Below are 18,615 nucleotides of genomic sequence, written 5' to 3'. Positions count from 1 at the left end.
ACAATTCAAAACACTGGTTATCACGATGCTCCAAGAACTCACTGGGTACTTCAACAGCATAAAAAAGACCCAGGCAGCAATGAAGTTTGCATTATGTGAAATAAGGACAAGTCTACAAGGAGCCAACAGTGATGGGAAGGAAACCAGGACTCAAATCAATGGTTTGGACCAGAAGGAAGAAAGAAACATTCAACCAGAACAGAATGAAGAAACAATAATTCAAAAAAATGAGGAGAGGCTTGGGAACCTCCAGGACATCTTTAAATATTCCAACATCTGAATCATAGGGGTGCCAGAAGGAGAAGAGGAAGAGCACGAAATCAAAAACTTATTTGAACGAATAATGAAGGAGAACTTCCCCAATCTGGCAAATGAAATAGACTTTTAGGAAGTCCAGGTAGCTCAGAGAATCCCAAAGAAGGTGGACCCAAGGAGGAACACACCAAGGCACATCATAATTACATTAGCCAAGATGAAAGATAAGGAGAGGATCTTAAAAGCAGCAAGAGAAAAGGAGACAGTTACTTACAAAGGAGTTCCCATAAGACTGTCAGCTGATTTCTCAAAAGATACCTTGCAGGCAAGAAGGGCTGGAAAGAAGTAATCGAAGTCATAAGGCAAGGACCTACATCCAAGATTACTCTGCCCTGCAAGGCTATCATTTATAATACAAGGGCAGATTAAGTGCTTCCCAGATAAGGTCAAGTTAATGGAGTTCCTCATCACTCAGCACTTATTATATGAAATGTTAAAGGGACTATTTAAGAAAAAGAAGATAAAAAATATGAATGGTAAAATGACAACAAACTCACAGCTATTAACAACTGAACCTAAAAAAAAAAAAGAAAAAAAGCAAACAACCAGACAGGAATAGAATCACAGAAATAGAGATCACATGAAGGGTTATCAGTGAGGAAGGGGATGGGGAGACAGGGGGAAAAGGTACAGAGAATAAGTAGCATAAATGGTAGGTACAAAATAGACAGGGGGAGGTTAAGAATAATATAGGAAATGGAGAAGCCAAAGAACTTATATGTATTACCCATGGACATGAACTAAGGGAGTTGGGGGAATTGCTGGGGGGAGGAGGTGCATAGAGGAGGGGAATTAAGGGGAGAAAATAATTAGACAACTGTAATAGCATAATCATAAAATATATTTAAAGAATGTCCTTAGTAAAACAGATCAAATGGACAAAAATCAAGCAACAATATACAAGAGCTAAATAAAAATGAAAAGTTAGTATTTTTATATATATGTTCTCTACCCTGAGAAGAAAGACTGTATCTTCTTAAGTGCATAGAAATTGATCATGTAGTAAACTATGAAGAACACATAAGCAGTTTGCATAAAATGGAAATATTACAAACAATGTTCTCTAATCACAATGCAATAATACTAGAAATTTAAAATGAAATCAATACACAGACTTCTGGCCAAGATGAAGGCATAGATAGATACACTTTGCCTCCTCGCACAACCAAAGGACAATAACAAATTTAAATATAAAAAATAACCAGAACTGCAAGAAAATTGAACTGTATTTCTGATTTCCAGAACTGGAAGTCTGACAACCAAGGAGTTAAAGAAGAAACATTCACTCAGACTGGTAGGAGGGGCAGAGACAGGCAGCCAGGATGGAGAGAATGCATGGCAAGGAGGTGGCTAGAGGACAGAGCAGAAAAGGCAGTAGCTGTTATACTGGGTGGTCCCATATTTGTGTGCAGATAAACCTGGAGGAACAACTGAGGAGTGAGACAGGCAGTGCAACCCAGGGTTCCAGTGTGGGGAAATAAAGCTTTGAAACATCTGACTATAAAAACCTGGGGGGGGGGGTTGTGGCAGTGGGAGAAACCACCAGCTTCAAAGGAGAGTTTGAGCATACCTAGAACATCCTAGAACATACACAAACCCACTGACCTAGGAATCAGCACTAGAAGGGCACAATTTGCTTGTGGGTAGCCAGGGAAGTAACTGAGTACCAGCCAAGAGACAAGCATATGGCATTATTCCCTCTCCCAGCCCTCCTCCACATACAGCATCACAACACAGCCACATGGGTTGCCCCACCCTGGTGAATACCTAAGGGTCGACTCCTTACAACATAACATGCACACCAAGACTTAAAAAAAAAAAAAAAAACATGGCCCAAATGAAAGAACAGATGAAAACTCTAGAAAAAGAACTAAGAAATGAAGGATAGCCAACCTATCAGATGCAAAGTTCAAAACACTGGTAATCTAGATGCTCACAGAAATGGTTGAGTATGGTCACAAAGTAGAGGAAAAAGTAAAAGCTATGCAAAGTGAAAGAAAGAAAAATATACAGGAAACCAACAGTGAAGGGAAGGAAATCAGGACTCAAATCTATGGTTTGGACCAGAAGGAAGAAACAGACAGTCAACTGGAACAGAATGAAGAAACAGGAATTCAAAAAAATGAGGAGGCTTAGGAACCTCTGGGACAACTTTAAATGTTCCAACATCTGAATCATAGGGGTGTCAGAAGAAGAGGAAGAGCACAAAATTGAAAATTTGTTTGAACAAATAATAAAGGAGAACTTCCCCAATCTGGCAAAGGACATAGATTTCCAGGAAGTCCAGGAAGCCCAGAGAGTCCCAAAGAAACTGGACCCAAGGAAGCACACATCAAGGCTCATCATTACATTATCCAAGATCAAAGATAAGGAGAGAATCTTAAAAGCAGCAACAGAAAAGGAGACAGTTACCTACAAAGGAGTTCCCATAAGACTGTCAGCTGATTTCTCAAAAGATACCTTGCAGGCAAGAAGGGCTGGAAAGAAGTAATCGAAGTCATAAGGCAAGGACCTACATCCAAGATTACTCTGCCCAGCAAGGCTATCATTTAGAATGGAAGGACAGATAAAGTGCTTCCCAAATAAGGTCAAGTTAAAGGAGTTCATTATCACCAAGCCGTTATTATATGAAATGTTAAAGGGACTTATTTAAGAAAAAGAAGATAAAAAATATGAATGGTAAAATGACAACAAACTCACAACTATCAACAAGTGAGCCTAACAAAACAAAAATGAACTAAGTAAACAACTAGAACAAGAACAGAATCACAGAAATGGAGATCACATGGAGGGTTACCAGTGGGGAGGGGAGAAAATGGGGGAAAAGATACAGGGTATTAGAAGCATAAATTGTAGGTACAAAATAGACAGGGGGAGGTTAAGAATAGTATGGGAAATGGAGAAACCAAAGAATTTACATGTATGACCCCTGTACATGAACTAAGGGAGTTGGGGGAATTGCTAGTAGAAGGGGAGTACAGGGAAGAGGGGGATTAAGGGGAAAAAATAATTAGATAACCAATAGCATAATCAATAAAATATATTACAAAAATAAGGAAATGAAACCAAAACACAAATATAGTCCTTTTTAGTGAAGTGATGGGATAGAAAGTGCACAAGAAACAGTTACAAATTTGAGTATTACTTTTGTAGAATTTTGACTTTTGAAAGCATATTAATTTACATACTCAGTAATTAAATCAAGGAAAAAAGTAGGAATGGGAAAAAATGAAAAATGAAAGCATACTGAAACAAAATATCTGATATTATTTCAAATGTATACATACAATAGCCACAGAGAAATAAAAAATAGTCCTCATAATTTATGAAAAAAATATTTAATTATATATCCACAAGACTTGGGCCTAAGGGCAGTTTTTATACGGGGATAGGAAGGAAAGTTGCAAACTGATCCTGAACCTCTTTAAAAAGTTGGTCGGCTTATTGTAGTGACATAGGTGAGAAATTCTGAAACATTTTTGAGGTGTTCTGGGATTGAGCAAATTAGTAACTATGCTGATTTCAGGTATACGTGTTGATATTGAGTCAGTGTTCCCACTGTAGAAGAAAGGACATACAAATACAGAATGGAAAGAAGAATGCAAGGAGGAAATCCACGAGGATGGTTTGGAACTGGAATTACTGACTGTTTTGTAAAAATGTAGAGAGGGAGCATGTATAAGAGTATGAGCATGTGAGGTAACACATGTATTGTGCCAGAAACACATAAAAAGCAAATGAAGTAAAATTTTCACAAAGTGAGTATGGGTAAAAGGTATAAAGATGTCCTTTGTATTACTTTATTTTTGTATTTGTTACTTCTTGTAAGTTTGAAATTATTTCCAAAGGAAAATATTTTTTATTAAATTTGTAACATATAGGAATATATCTAAAATATTGCCTCTGAAAAATTAGCTTTCCTAGAGCATAGGTATTTTTGGTACTATAAAAATTAACCAGTATTTTATTAATCAAAGTAAAAATTTAAATAATGTATTAATTAAATTTAAAAAATGATGTAGAAATAAAAAGAAAAATGGGTTTCAAAAGTTTATGTAAACAGATAAAACAGATTTTTCACTTTAGAATATTTATATAAAACTAATTCTCAAAATGCTTTATGTGAACATATCTATATATCCAATCATGTTTAAATAGCACTGTTAATGACCGACTGTCACTGAGTTTCCTTACACCCTCAAATATTCACTTTATATATATATTGCTACATGGTCCACAGAAGGATCCTTAGAACACTCACTCTTCTAGTGATCGATCTAGGCCTCGGTCAGGAGATCGATGGTGAGCACGTTCTGGAGAATGACATTTTGTATTTGGCTTTATTGTAGAGCTCAAATGATAAGCATTACTTGAGTAATTCTGGCGGCGAAGTTCTTGCACAGCCCTCTCCCTAAAGTAAAAAAGTTTAAAAGAGACATTTTTTGACTTTATGTCCAGTGACATTATTGACCCTGTGGTAAAACCAAAGTTCAATTCCTACTTTAAAACTTACCCATCATGAATAATGAAAATCAGTTGCTATCTAAGAAACAATGCTTCCCAGGCTAAATACTGCATATAGAGACCAACTTACCTTTCAAAGCGCTCTGTCCCTAGTTGTCTTTTGGTAATGTCTAAATCAGCTTCCAGCTGTGTTACCACATTCCTGAACTGGGCTACATCTCTACTCTGGATGGCCCTGTGTAAAAGAATATGAGAGTGACAGTTGATTAAACTTAAAATATGCCTGGGGTACACTGAACCATGTTGGCAATGTTGTCTCAGCTGGACTCCATCCAAATTCTGACTTTTATGGATGTATATGCCAATTTTAGATGTAGTAAATGTACAAAGTAGCCTACTTGAAAAGCTTAAGTTGTGCCAGTCACATTCAATTACTTAAACCTTCTCTGTGTCAGTTTCTCTGTGTTTACATGAAGTAATATTACCTACTGTCTGTATATATTATATATTTACTGTAAATTATTTTTATAAGAACTTTGAAGTATTATATGCAAAGTAATAGTGTAACCAAATAATCAAAACTCAAATGCACTAGCACCATGATTAATATAGCCTGTTATATATATTAAATCAAGCAAGTGCTTTACATATACTTACAATTAAATCTGATATACCTGTACACACTCTTCGATTTAACAGGATCTTCTTTAGGGCCAAATAATGCCACAAAAACCCTGTAGCAATGCTATCATAAGGAAGATAATGATTGAGATTAATGCTGCTTGTACAGAACATTCTATTTTCTTTGTTGGTTTCCAGGATTGCATTATAGGCTGCTGAAATCTAAACTTAGAGACTAAGAACACAAAAGTTTATCATGTTTACCAGTTCTAAGTGATAATACTTATTAGCCAGTATAAAACAGAATGTACCCTTTAAGGTGGGAGTTTTGTTATACTTCACTAAGGCAGATTTCCACCTACCAGCTTGAGAAAATGATCTTGCAGAACTGGTTAAAGGTATCGCAAAAGCCCAGTTGTGGTGACTAAAAAGAATGACTCAGTTGACAGCTGACATAACCTGAAAAAAAAGTTTCTGAAGAAATTGGCTTTGGCTTTTTCTTAGTAAGGGGCTCATATGAGTGACTGAATCCTGAGATCATGATTCCTATCCTTCCCAGGTCCCAGGCTCAGACAGGGGGCAGAGTTGAGGCTGGATGAAAAGTGTTATAGATGAAACAGATAAGAACAGAGGCTAAGGCAAATTTTTTTTGTGACAGGTGACCAACCTAACATTCACTATGCAAGCAGGCCTTTCTACCTAATCTTCCAGCTAAATTCATGTAATAAGCTGCTAATGGTGCTAGGGATTGTAAAAGAAGAAGCCCTCATAGACATGCACAATGGGTAGTGATTACAGGGGGGAGGGGGAGTAGGGGGTGGTGGAGGAGTGTGGAGGAGAGATAAATGGTGATAACCGAGGCTTGATTTGGGGGGTGAACACACAATACAGAGTAGAGACAATGTGTTGTAGAAATGTGCACCTGAAGCCTGTATAATTTTGTTAACCAGTGTCACCCCAATAAATTCAATAAAAAATAAAATAAATAGCCCTGGCTGGCATAGCTCAGTGGATTGAGCACGGGTTGTGAACCAAAGTGTCGCAGGTTCGATTCCCAGTGAGGGTACATGCCTGGGTTGCAGGCCATAACCCCCAGCAACCGCACATTGATGTTTTTTTCCCTCTCTCTCTCTCCCCCCTTCCCTCTCTAAAAATAAATAAATAAAATCTTTAAATAAATAAATAAATATAATGAATTAATACATTAAAATAAATAAATAAAAGAAGAAGCAGCAAAAGTCAACATTCTAAGGGAAGTCTGTAGTATTCTGTGGATGCAGGAGTTCTTCCAGGTACCTAGTGTGTACAATTATAGGTACATAAGGAAATACTGTGTGACAAATGGAAAGACTAGGTAGCAATACCACTTGGGTACATAAATAGAAAAATTCTGGTTTCAGAAGTGTTTTTTCTAGTGTGGTTATAATATTTCCTAAAGGCAATGTTTTAGATCAAACATCCTAGATATCCAAAGCTCTATTGGAAACAATCAACAGAGGTGGTTAAACTTAAATTTAAATCAATTTAGCTAAACAGATAATAGAAATAAATACAAATCTTAGGCAAATTAAAATATTTCTGGTCCTCATTTAATTAATGGCACAGTATGGATGCTTAAATTATATAAATTCCAGCTTTAAAATTCAATTGCCTTATACAGTACCAAAAATTTAAGAAATGTGACTTTATTATATTGCTAAACAACTCACATTTTATTTTCTGCCAAACAAAGGTGCTCTTTAAGAAGCTGAATTTCAGATTCTTTTTCTTGAAGCGCTATCTGAGACTGATATTCTTTGTCTCGATTGGCCACCAGAAGAGCTTCTAGATTCTGCATGGAGATTCTCTCATTTGTCATCTGACTCCTGAGGAGTTCTATTTCAGAACGAGCAGAATCTAACTCATTCTCCATCTGTACAATAGGAAGATATCTATACTTATTCCCATTGATTCACTTTACTGATAGATAATCAGAGACTTATAAAATTTCTGTATTATGTGATAAACTAACAACCCCTTTTAATTCCTTGATTGGCCTTCTTACCAAATACACACACGCGGTATCACTTTCCCCAACCCTTTGATTACATCACAAATTCATCAATAAGCAATGAGTTATTAATCCCAAACTACAAGCAATTTCCAATTCCAGCTTTGATATTTATTTATATATTTCTGCAAGATGGATATGGTGATATCTGTGACTACTGCTTTGTAATGAACTAGGCAAATTATAAACACCTAACTACATTGCACTCCATTGTTAAGAAAGATAAAGAGTCATTACACATTCCCTCTCTTGCATAAATCCTTAGAAAGCTCCATTTTTTAAAGGTTATCTTGAACCTGGGATACACTTAGTAAGCCAAATATTCCTTCAAAAGGAAGAAAACCAGGCATTACTATTTAAAAAAATTATTCATAAAATTATCTCACAATATATACTATGTATGCATTTTAAAAAGGTAAATGTGAACAGATAAAACTTTAAGAAAAAAGAATTTAAATAAAAACAAAATTATTGGAGGAGGGGTAGGTAGATAGGGAAGACCCTGCTAGACTAGATATAATTAATATATGATGTCTGACCATACAAAAACATATTGATAGTCAATATAAACTTAAAAATTACAAGAAAACAGTTGGAAGGAAATAAATAGTATAAAATAAAGAATATCTTACTAATATAAGGAATTAATACTATTGGTGAGAAATGTGAACAGAAAATTTACAAAGTATAGTTAATTAGTAAACATATAACAAATGTATCCTTATGAGTAATCAAAGACATATAAATAAAAGCCAGATACAATGTCTAGTCCAGAGTGTCTTAACCTTGAAAACATTGACCTTTTGGACTTCTGGCCAGGATGCAGGCATAGACAGAATATGTTTTCCTTCCTTGCAAAACAAAAAGAAGGACAACAACAAATTTAAAAATAAAAAATAACAAGAACTGACAGAAAATCCAACTGTTGGAAGTCTGACAACCAAGGAATTAGAGAAGAAAATTTTATCCAGACTGGTAGGTGGGGCAGAGGCTGGCAACTGGAGTGAAGAGGATGCATGGCAAGGCTATGGACTGGGTGGGTGAGGTGGACAGGGGACCCCATATTTACATATGGAAGAGCTGGGAGGAACAACTAGGGAGCCAGCCAGACAGCGCAAACCCAAGACTCCAGTGCTAGGAAAATAAAGCCTCCAAACCTCTGGCTATAAAAACCTATGGGGGTTGCAGTGGTGGGAGAAACTCCCAGCCTCACAGGGGAGTTCACTGGACAGACCCATGGGACCCTAGAATGTATACCAATCCATGCACCTGGAAATCAGCACCAGAAGGGCCCAATTTGCTTGTGGATAGCCAGGGAAGTGACTGAAAGTGGGCAAGAGACGATCAAGCAGCACTGCTTCCTCTCTGTCCCCTCCTCCACATATAGTTCCACAATGTAGCTATGTGGATTGCGCCACCCTGGCAAATACCTAAGGCTCCACCCCTTACAGTAACAGGACAATTACAGTATACCCAGACAAGGAAAGATGGCCCAAATGAAAGAACAGATCAAAACTTCAGAAAAAGAATTAAGTGACAAGGAGATAGCCAACCTATCAGAAGCAAAGTTCAAAAGAGTGGTAATCATGATGTTCACAGACATGACAGAACATGGCAGAAAAATAAAGGAAGAAGTGAAGGCTAAGCAAAGTGAAATAAAGAAAAGTATAAAGGGAACCAATAGTGAAGGGAAGGAAACTGGGACTCAAATCAATGATTTGGAACAAAAGGAAGAAACAGACATTCAACCAGAACAGAATGAGGAAATAAGAATTCAAAAAAAATGAGGAGAAGCTTAGGAACGTTTGGGACAACTTTAAATGTTCTAACATCTGAATCACAGGAGTGTCAGAAGGAGAAGAGGAAGAGCACAAAATTGAAAATTTGTTTGAACAAATAATAAAGGAGAACTTCCCCAATCTGGCAAAGGAAATAGTTTTCCAGGAAGTCCAGGAAGCCCAGAGAGTCCCAAAGAAACTGGATCCAAGGAAGCACACATCAAGGCTCATCATCATTACATTACCCAAGATCAAAGATAAGGAGGAAATCTTAAAAGCAGCAAGAGAAAAGGAGACAGTTACCCACAAAGGAGTTCCCATAAGACTATCAGCTGATTTCTCAAAAGATACCTTGCCGGCAAGAAGGGGCGGGAAAGTATTCCAAGTCATGAAAGGCAAGGACCTACATCCAAGATTACTCTGTCCAGCAAAGCTATCATTTAGAATGGAAGGACAGATAAAGTGCTTCACAGATAAGGTCAAGTTAAAGGAGTTCATTATCACCAAGCCGTTATTATATGAAATGTTAAAGGGACTTATTTAAGAAAAAGAAGATAAAAAATATGAATTGTAAAATGACAACAAACTCACAACTATCAACAAGTGAACCTAACAAAACAAAAATGAACTAAGTAAACAACTAGAACAAGAACAGAATCACAGAAATGGAGATCACATGGAGGGTAATCAGCAGCAAGGAAGAGGGGCAGGGGAGAGAACAGGGGAAAAGGTACAGGGAATAAGAAACATAATTGGTAGGTAACAAAATAGACAAGGGGAGGTTTGACTAGTAGAGGAAATGGAGAAGCCAAAGAGCTTATATGTATGACCCATGGATATGAACTAAGGGGTGCAATGCTGGTAGGAGGGGGATGCAGGGAAGAAGAAAATAAAGGGGAGAAAAAATGGGACAACTATAATAGCATAATCAATAAAATATACTTAAAGAAATAAAGGACATAAGAGAAAATGTGAAAAAAAAAAAAAAGAAAAAAGAAAACGTCAACATTTTCGGTTGGATAATTATTTGGTGGAGGGAACTACTCTATCCTGTATAGTATGCTTAGCAGCTCCCTGGCTTATGCCCACTAGAGGCCACTAGCATTCCCCCAACCCCAGAAGTGACAAAAATGTCTCCACACATTGCTAAATGTCCACTCGGGAGCAAAATCTCTTCCAGTTAAACCACTGTTCCAGTTTAACAACGTGGAAATTCTCTCAGTCTGTTTTTGTTAACATTAAAATGGGTAATGGCAATTTCATACACTTTGATGGCAGAAATAGAAAATAGGGCACCAGTATTTTTGATAACAGCTTTATTGGAATATAATTCACATACTATACAGCTCACCCATTTAAAGGGTACAATTCAATTTTTAGCATATGAAAAGTGATGTACAATCATAACACAGTCTCATAATCCAGTGTTAGGATTTTTTATCATCCTAAAATAAAACCCAGTACGCGTCAGCAGTCTCCCCACACAACACTCCTTCTGCCTGCCACCCCAGAATTAGCCCAAAACAATACCTAATCTACCTTCTGTTACAATGATCTGCCTTATTCTGGACATTTTGTATAAATGGAATAATATAATGTGTGTGTGGTCTATTGTGACTGGCTTCCTTCACTTAGCCTAATGTTTTCACGAGTCATCCATGTTTTAGTCAGTATCAGTACTTCATTACTTTTATTGCCAAGTAAAATTTTCTTGCATAGATGTAGGGACACTTCAGTTATTTATACTTTCTGGCTATTATAAATAATGCTGCAAAGAACATTCGTGTAGAAATTTTTGCATGGGCCTATGTTTTCATTCCTCTTCAATAGATAAGAGCAAAATTTCTGGGCTTTATGTTAACTCGATTTTTAACATTTTAAAGAAATGCCAAAATATTTTCTGAAGTGGTCTCACTATCTTACATTTCTACTGGCAATGTATGAGGGTTCCAAAATCTCTACATTTTGACATTTGTTATTGTCTTGTGTTTTTTATTGTAGCCATCCCAGTGCTTATGAAATGGTATAGTTTTGATTTGAATTTCTCTGATGGTTAATAACATTGAGCATCTTTTCATATGCTTATTGGCCACTTACATGTCATCCATAAAGAAATGTCTCCTCCAGAGCAAAGAGGTTGTCAATGGCCTAAAATAAGCCATTTCCCCTTCCTTAGAAATAATTTAGAATGAATAATTTGAATAATTTAGAATAATTTGAGGGTCATTCTTCACAATTCATTAATATTCTATCATTTCAAAATTTGGTATTCCAGGGCAGTTTGGAATACTTATTCAAGATAGACATAGATGCCAGGGTTAAATAATCAGAATGAAACTTTCATTTATTTAGAGAACATGAACAATTCCAAAAGGTAATCTGGGCAATTCATGGTATCTGTATAAGATATCATCATCAATAAACATTTATTAGCATCTACTAGAGTCAAAATCATGCCTGGAGCTAGAAAGTACTGAATGATTCCTTCACTTCAAGTTTCACTATGGTTCTGGAGACCTAGTCAGGTGCCAGTGTACAAGGGAATGTTCATGATGGGGGATGACCACAGGAAGATTTTATTGTGATCACTGAAAAACATGCCATACATGGTTTCAGGTTTTTAATGGAACTGAAAATATGATTATGTGAAATATGTCATACTCATTAAGATGCTTTACTTAATGTATAAATTTTTCCACAGAAATTTTGAAAAACTTGAAAATAACATTTTTATTATTTTTCTTTTTATCACTTTATACCAGTTTGTGACAGCTTTACAACCACAATCTGTCCCTCCATTCCTCCACATAAAACTATGGGAAATTTTCTCCAAAAAATATTTAAAGATCCCAGCTTAATTTCAGGCCACAAAAAAGATAATTTACAGGAGATGGAGTGAGTACAATTAAGTAACCCAGTTGTACCAAGTGAGACTCTAAACTTTATTTTGCCAGGAGACTTGATATAATTCATGTTAACATGAAAAAAAAAAACAGAATAAAAATGAAAATTTGGGTTCACCTCATTAAAAAAAAAGAAATGTCTCAAGATATTTTGCCTTTTTTCAGTTAGGTTACTATTAAGTTATGAGTTCTTTATACATATCCTGGACACAATCCTCTTTTAGAATATGTAATTTACAAATATTTTCTTCCACTCTGTGCAATGTCTTTTTAACTATTTTGATGATATCGTTTGGAGTATGAAAGTTTTTTCTTTATTTTGATGAAGTCCTTATTTATTCACTTTTTTGTTGCTTATGCTTTCTATATTTATCTACAAAAGCATTACATAACCCAAAGTCACAAAAATTTACTTGTATGTTTTTTTCTTGAGATTTATAGTTTTAGCTCTTACATACAGGCCTATAACTTATTTAAGTTAATATCTGCATATGGTATGTGGTAAAAAATTCAACTTCATTCTGTTTCATATACATGTTCAGTTGCCCCAATACTGTTTATTGAAAAAAAATGTTCTTTACCCATTAAACTGTATTGGCACCAATTTTTTGAAAACCATTTACCCACAAATATGAGGATAATTTATTTCTGGACTCCCAATTCTGTTCATTCCATTAATCTATATGTCTTTTGTTATGTTAGTACTCTACTGTCTTGATTACTCACTACCATAGTTTTGTAGTGAGTTTTGAAATTGGAAATCTTTGGTCCTCTGACTTTGTTCTTCTTTTTCAAGATTGTTTTGAGTATTCTAAGACACTTGCACTTCAATATTTATTTCATCTTGTCAATTTCTACAAAGAAGCAATGAGATTCTGATAGACATTGTATTGAATTTGTAAATCAATTTGGGGTGGTGCTGCCATTTAACATTTTAAGTCTTTTGATCAATGAATATGGGATATCTTTCCATTTATTTAGGTCTTCTTTAATTTCTTTTAAGAATGATCTTCAGTTTTGTAAAGTACAAGTTTTACACTTCTTTTGTTAAATTTATTCCTAAGTATTTTATCCTCTCTTAATGCTATCCCTTTTTGTGTAATTCTATTTGATGGATTTGCTTTCTTATTTTCATTTTTAGACTGTTCATTGCTAATACAGAAATGTAATTGATTATTGCATATTGATTGATCTTGCATTCTGCAAACCTGGTATTTATTATTTGTGGTCATTTTTTAGATTTTAAAACTTTCTATAACCAAGATCATATATTCTGTAAACAGAGATAGTTTTACTTCTTTACTCATTGGGGGCATTTTATTTCTTTCTCTTGCTTTATTTCTCAGGCTAGAACCTTTAGTACAATGTTGACTAGAAGACACAAGGAGGGCATTTTTGTCTTGTTATTGACAAAAAACTGGAAAAACATTTACTTTGTCACCATTAAGTATGATATTAGTTGTAGGTTTTTTGAAGATGCTTTACATCATGTTAAGTTCTCTCTTATTCCTAGTTTATATATTCTTTAAATCATAAAATGGTGCTGAATTTAGTTAAATGCTTTCTTTGAATCTATTGAAATGATCATTGGTGTTTGTCCCTTATTGTATTGATGTATTTCGTTAATTGATTTTTAGGGATTGAACCAACTTTGCACTCCTGGAATAAGTCAACTCGATCATGGTATACAATTGATTTTATATGTTATTGAATTCCATTTTCTAGTATTTTCTTGAGATGAAAGCAAGGACCTCCACCCAGCAAAGCTATCATTTAAAAATAAAGGAGAAATAAAGAGCTTCCAAGACAAGAAAAAGCTAAAGGAGTCCATTACCACTAAATCAGTATTACAAAAAGAAAAAAAGTTAAAAGGACTACTTTAGGAAGTAGAGGGAGGACAGGGAGGAGAAACAGCAGAACAGTAAAAATAATAAAATGGTAATAAATACATACCTATCAATGATCACTTAATGTAAATGGCTTAAATGTTCCAAACAAAAAACACTGGATAGCTGATTGGGTAAGGAAACAAAACCCATATATATGCGGTCTACAAGAGACCTACCTCAGAATGAAATATACACACTGACTAAAAGTAAAGAAATGGAAAAAGATATTTCATGCAAAAGAAAACGAAGAAAGAGCTAAGGTAGCAATACTTGTATCTGACAGTATAGACTTTAAAACAAAGGCTATGATAAGAGACAAAGAAGGTCTCTAAATAATAATAAAGAAATCAATCAAACAAAAGGATATAACCCTCGTAAGCATTTAACAAACAAAATGGTAGCTCCTAAATATATAAAGCAAATTTTTATTGACATAAAAAAGATATTGACACTAATACAGTCATAATAGGGGATTTTAACGCCCCATTAACATCACTGGATAGATGTTACAAACTGAAAATCATCACTTTCATCACTTTTAAATCATCAGCTTTAAATAACACACTAAATCAGGTACAGTTAATTGATATCTTCAGAGCATTTTTACCCAAAAGCAACAGAAAATACATTCTTTTCAAGTGTACATTTTCTAGGATCAAATACCTGTTAAGAAACAAAACAAGTCTCAGTAGGTTAAAGGACATTGAAATCATTTCAAGCATCTTCTCTGACAATAAAGCTATGAAACTGGAAATCAATCACAAGGAGAAAAACTGAAAAACACACAAAGGAGGCTAAATAACATGATATTACATAATAAATGGATAAATCAAGTTCACCTAAAGAAATTCAATTTTAAAAAAAAAACAATGACTGGCTTAACAATGAGGTCAATAAAAAAATCAAAAGATACCTTAGAACAAATGAAAATGAGAACACAACAACCCAAAAACTGTAGGACACAGTAAAAGCAGCTGCAAGAGAGAAATTCATAGCAATGTAGACTTATCTCACAACAAGAAAAATTTCAAATAAACAATCTAACTTTACACTTAAAAGAACTAAAAAAATAACAGCATAACCCAAAGTGAATAGAAAGAAGAAAATAACAAAGATCAAAGAGAAATAAACAAAATAAAGTCTATAAAACAGTACAAAATATCAATGAAACAAAGCTGTTTCTTTGAAAAGATAAACAAAATTGACAAACTTCTAACCACACTCATCAAAAAAAAAGAAGACCCACATAAATAAAATTAAATGAAAGAGGAAAAGTAACAGCTAACAGCAAAGAAATACAAAGGATTGTAAGAAAATACTATGAACAGCTATATGCTGACAACCTGGATAATGTGGATGAAATGGATAAATTCCTAGAAACATATAATCTTCCAACACTGAATCAGGAAGAATCAGAGAATCTGAATAGATAAATTACACTGAGTGAAATTGACGCAATAATCAAAAGACTCCCAACAAACAAAGGCCCTGGACCAGATGGCTTCACAGGTGAACCTTAACAAACATTCTGAGAAGAACTAACATCTCTCCTTTTCACACTATTTCAAAAAATTCAAGAGGAGAGAAGGCTCCCAAGATCATTTTATGAGCCCAGCATTACCCTAATTCCAAAATCAGAAAAAGACAATACAAACAAACAAAATTATAGGCCAATATCTTTGATGAACACAGATGCTAAAATTGTCAACAAAATATTAGGATATAGAATACAGCAATGCATCAAAAAGATCATATACCATGATTAAGTGGGATTTATTCTCACAACGCCAGGCTGGTACAACATTCGCAAATCAATAAATGTGACTCACCACATAAACAACATGAAGAATAAAAACTATATGACCATATCAATAGATGTAGAAAAAGCATTTGATAAAATCCAGTACCAATTTATGATTTAAAAAAAAAAACCTCAGCAAAGTTGGAATAGAGGGAATGGACCTTAACATAATAAAAACCATATATGACAAACCCACTGCCAGCACCATACTCAATGCGCAAAAACTACAGCATTTCCCTTAAGATTGGGAACAAGACAGGGATGTCCACTTTCACCTCTCTTATTCAACATTGTACTGGAAGTCCCAGCCACAGCAATCAGACAAGAAGAAGAGATAAAAGGCATCCAAATTAGAAAGGAAGAACTAAAACTGCCTTTATTTTCAGATGACATGATACTGTACATAGGGAACCCCAAAGATTCCACCAGAAACTACTGGAACTGACATATGAATTCAGTAGCATAGCAGGATACAAAACTAATATTCAGAAATCAGTACCATTTTTATATGCCAATAACAAACCAACAGAAATGGAAATTAAGAAAATAATCCCATTTACAATTACTTCAAAAAGAATAAAATCCCTTGGAATAAATCTAACAAGGAACATAAACAAACCTGTAGTCAAAAAATTATGACACTGAAAAAAGAAACTGAGGAAGATACAAATAAGTGGAAGCACATGCCAGGTTCATGGATAAGAATTAACATCATTAAAATGTTCATACTACCCAAAGCAATCTATAGATTCAATGCAATTCCTATCAAGATTCCAAAGACATTTCACAGAACTAGAACAAATATTTCAAAAATTTACATGGAACCACATAAGGTCCCACAAAGCAACAGTGATCCTGAGAAAGAGGAACAAAAGTGGAGAAATCATGCTACCTAATATGAAAATATACTAAAAGGCTATATTAATCAAAACAGCATAGTACTAGCATAAAAAGATGCATAGCTCAATGGAATAAAATAGAAGGCCAAAAATAAACCTACAACTTTATAGTCCATTAATATTCAACAGAGGAAACACACAAATACAATGTGTTAAAGATAGCTTATTCAATAAATTCTGTTGGCAAAATTGGACAGATATGTGCAGAAAATGAAACTAGGCCACCTTTTTACATCACAAACAAGAATAAATTCAAAATGAATTAAAGACTTAAATGTTAGACCAAAAATGATAAAAACCATAAAAGAAAATATAGGTAGGAAAAATTCAGCCATTGTTCTAGCAATATTTTATCAGACATATCTCCCCAGGCAAGGGAAACAAAAGAACAAATAAACAAATGGGACTCCATCAAACTAAAAAGTCTTTGCACAGCAAAGGAAAACATCAACAAAACAAAAAGACAACCCACAGAATGGAAGAACATATTTGCCAATACATCTGGATAAGGAGTTAATATCCAAAATTTATAAACAACTTAAAAAACTTAACACTAAAACAAACAGCCAACCCAATTAAAAAATGGGCAAAGGACCTGAATAGACACATCTCCAAAGAGGACATACAGGTGGCCAATAGACATATGAAAAGATACTCCACGTCACTAATCATCACAGAAATGTAAATGAAAACCACAATGAGATATCATCTCTCACCTGTCAGAATGGCTATAACCAATAAATCAACAAACAAGTGCTGGCGAGGACATGGAGAAAGGGGGATCATTTTGCATGTTGGTGGGAATGCAGACTGGTGCAACCACTGTGGAAAGCAGTATGGAGATACATTAAAAAAAATGGATATGACTTTTGACCCAGCAATCCCTCTTCTGGGACTATATCCAAAGGCACCCAAAACATTAATTTGAAAGAACATAGGCACCACTAGGTTCATTACAGCATTATTTACAATTGCCAAGATATGGAAGGAGCCCAAGAGTCCATCAGGAGATGAGTGGATGAAACAACTATGGGACATTTATACAATGGAATACTACTTGCCATAAAAAAGAAGAGAGTTTTACCCTTTGCAACAGTATGGATGGACCTAGAGAACATTACGCTAAGTGAAATAAGCTAGTCAGAGAAAGACAAATACTATAGGATTTCACTCATATGTGGAGTGTAATGAACAAACTGAACTAACAAGGAAAACAGACACAGACTCATAGATAGACAGTAGGATGACAGCTAATGGGGAGAATGGAGGTTAGAGGTGGAGGGATTGAGCAAAAAGGAAAAAGGGGCTCATGGACATGGACAACAGTGTGATGATTGCAGGGGGTGGGTATAATGGGACTAAATGGTAATGGAAAAATAAAATAAAAAGCCTGGAAAAAATAAAGTTTACAATTTAAACCTAAAATAAACAAATAAACAAGTACTGGTGAGGATGTGGAGAAAGGGGAACCCAAGTGCACTGCTGGTGGAAATGAAGACTGGTGCAGCCACTGTTGAAACAGTATGGAGTTTCCTCAAACAACTAAAACTGGTACTGCCGTTTGAGTCAGCCATCCCACTTCTGGGAATATATCCTGAGAGTCCCAAAACACCAATCAGAAAGAATATAAGTACCCCTATGTTCATAGTGGTATTATTTACAACAGCTTAGATTTAGAAGCAGCTCAAGTGTCTATCAAGAGGTGAGTGGATAAAAAAGCTTTGGTGCACTTACAGAATAGAATACTACTCAGTGGAGGGGTGGGGGGAGAAAGAAGAAGAAACAAGGAAGAAGGAAGGAGGAGGAGAACAAGAAGGAGAAGGAGGAGAACAAGAAGAAGAAGGGGGAGGGGGGAGGAGAAGTAGAGGAAAGGAGGAGGAGGAGGGGAAAGGAGA

The 18,615-nt window shown here is 35.1% G+C and overlaps 1 protein-coding gene across 7 annotated transcripts in view; it reads right to left on the bottom strand.

Annotated features, from left to right (window-relative positions):
- TSGA10 (testis specific 10) overlaps positions 1–18,615 on the bottom strand; it is a 158,069-nt gene that overhangs the window by 10,025 nt on the left and 129,429 nt on the right. For all 7 annotated transcript variants that reach the window (XM_036028303.1, XM_028517269.2, XM_028517268.2 and 4 more), the window contains 3 exons: positions 7,110–7,312; positions 4,910–5,014; positions 4,577–4,726 (listed from right to left, as the gene is read on the bottom strand). In XM_036028303.1, coding sequence (XP_035884196.1) covers positions 4,577–4,726; positions 4,910–5,014; positions 7,110–7,312 — 458 coding nt within the window. The remainder of the gene's footprint in view (positions 1–4,576; positions 4,727–4,909; positions 5,015–7,109; positions 7,313–18,615) is intronic.

Source organism: Phyllostomus discolor, chromosome 6 (genome assembly GCF_004126475.2).
Source record: "Phyllostomus discolor isolate MPI-MPIP mPhyDis1 chromosome 6, mPhyDis1.pri.v3, whole genome shotgun sequence".
In the NCBI taxonomy this organism is placed as follows: Eukaryota; Metazoa; Chordata; class Mammalia; order Chiroptera; family Phyllostomidae; genus Phyllostomus; species Phyllostomus discolor.
Note: the sequence above shows the minus strand (reverse complement) of the source record. Positions and strands in the feature narration are given on the sequence as shown.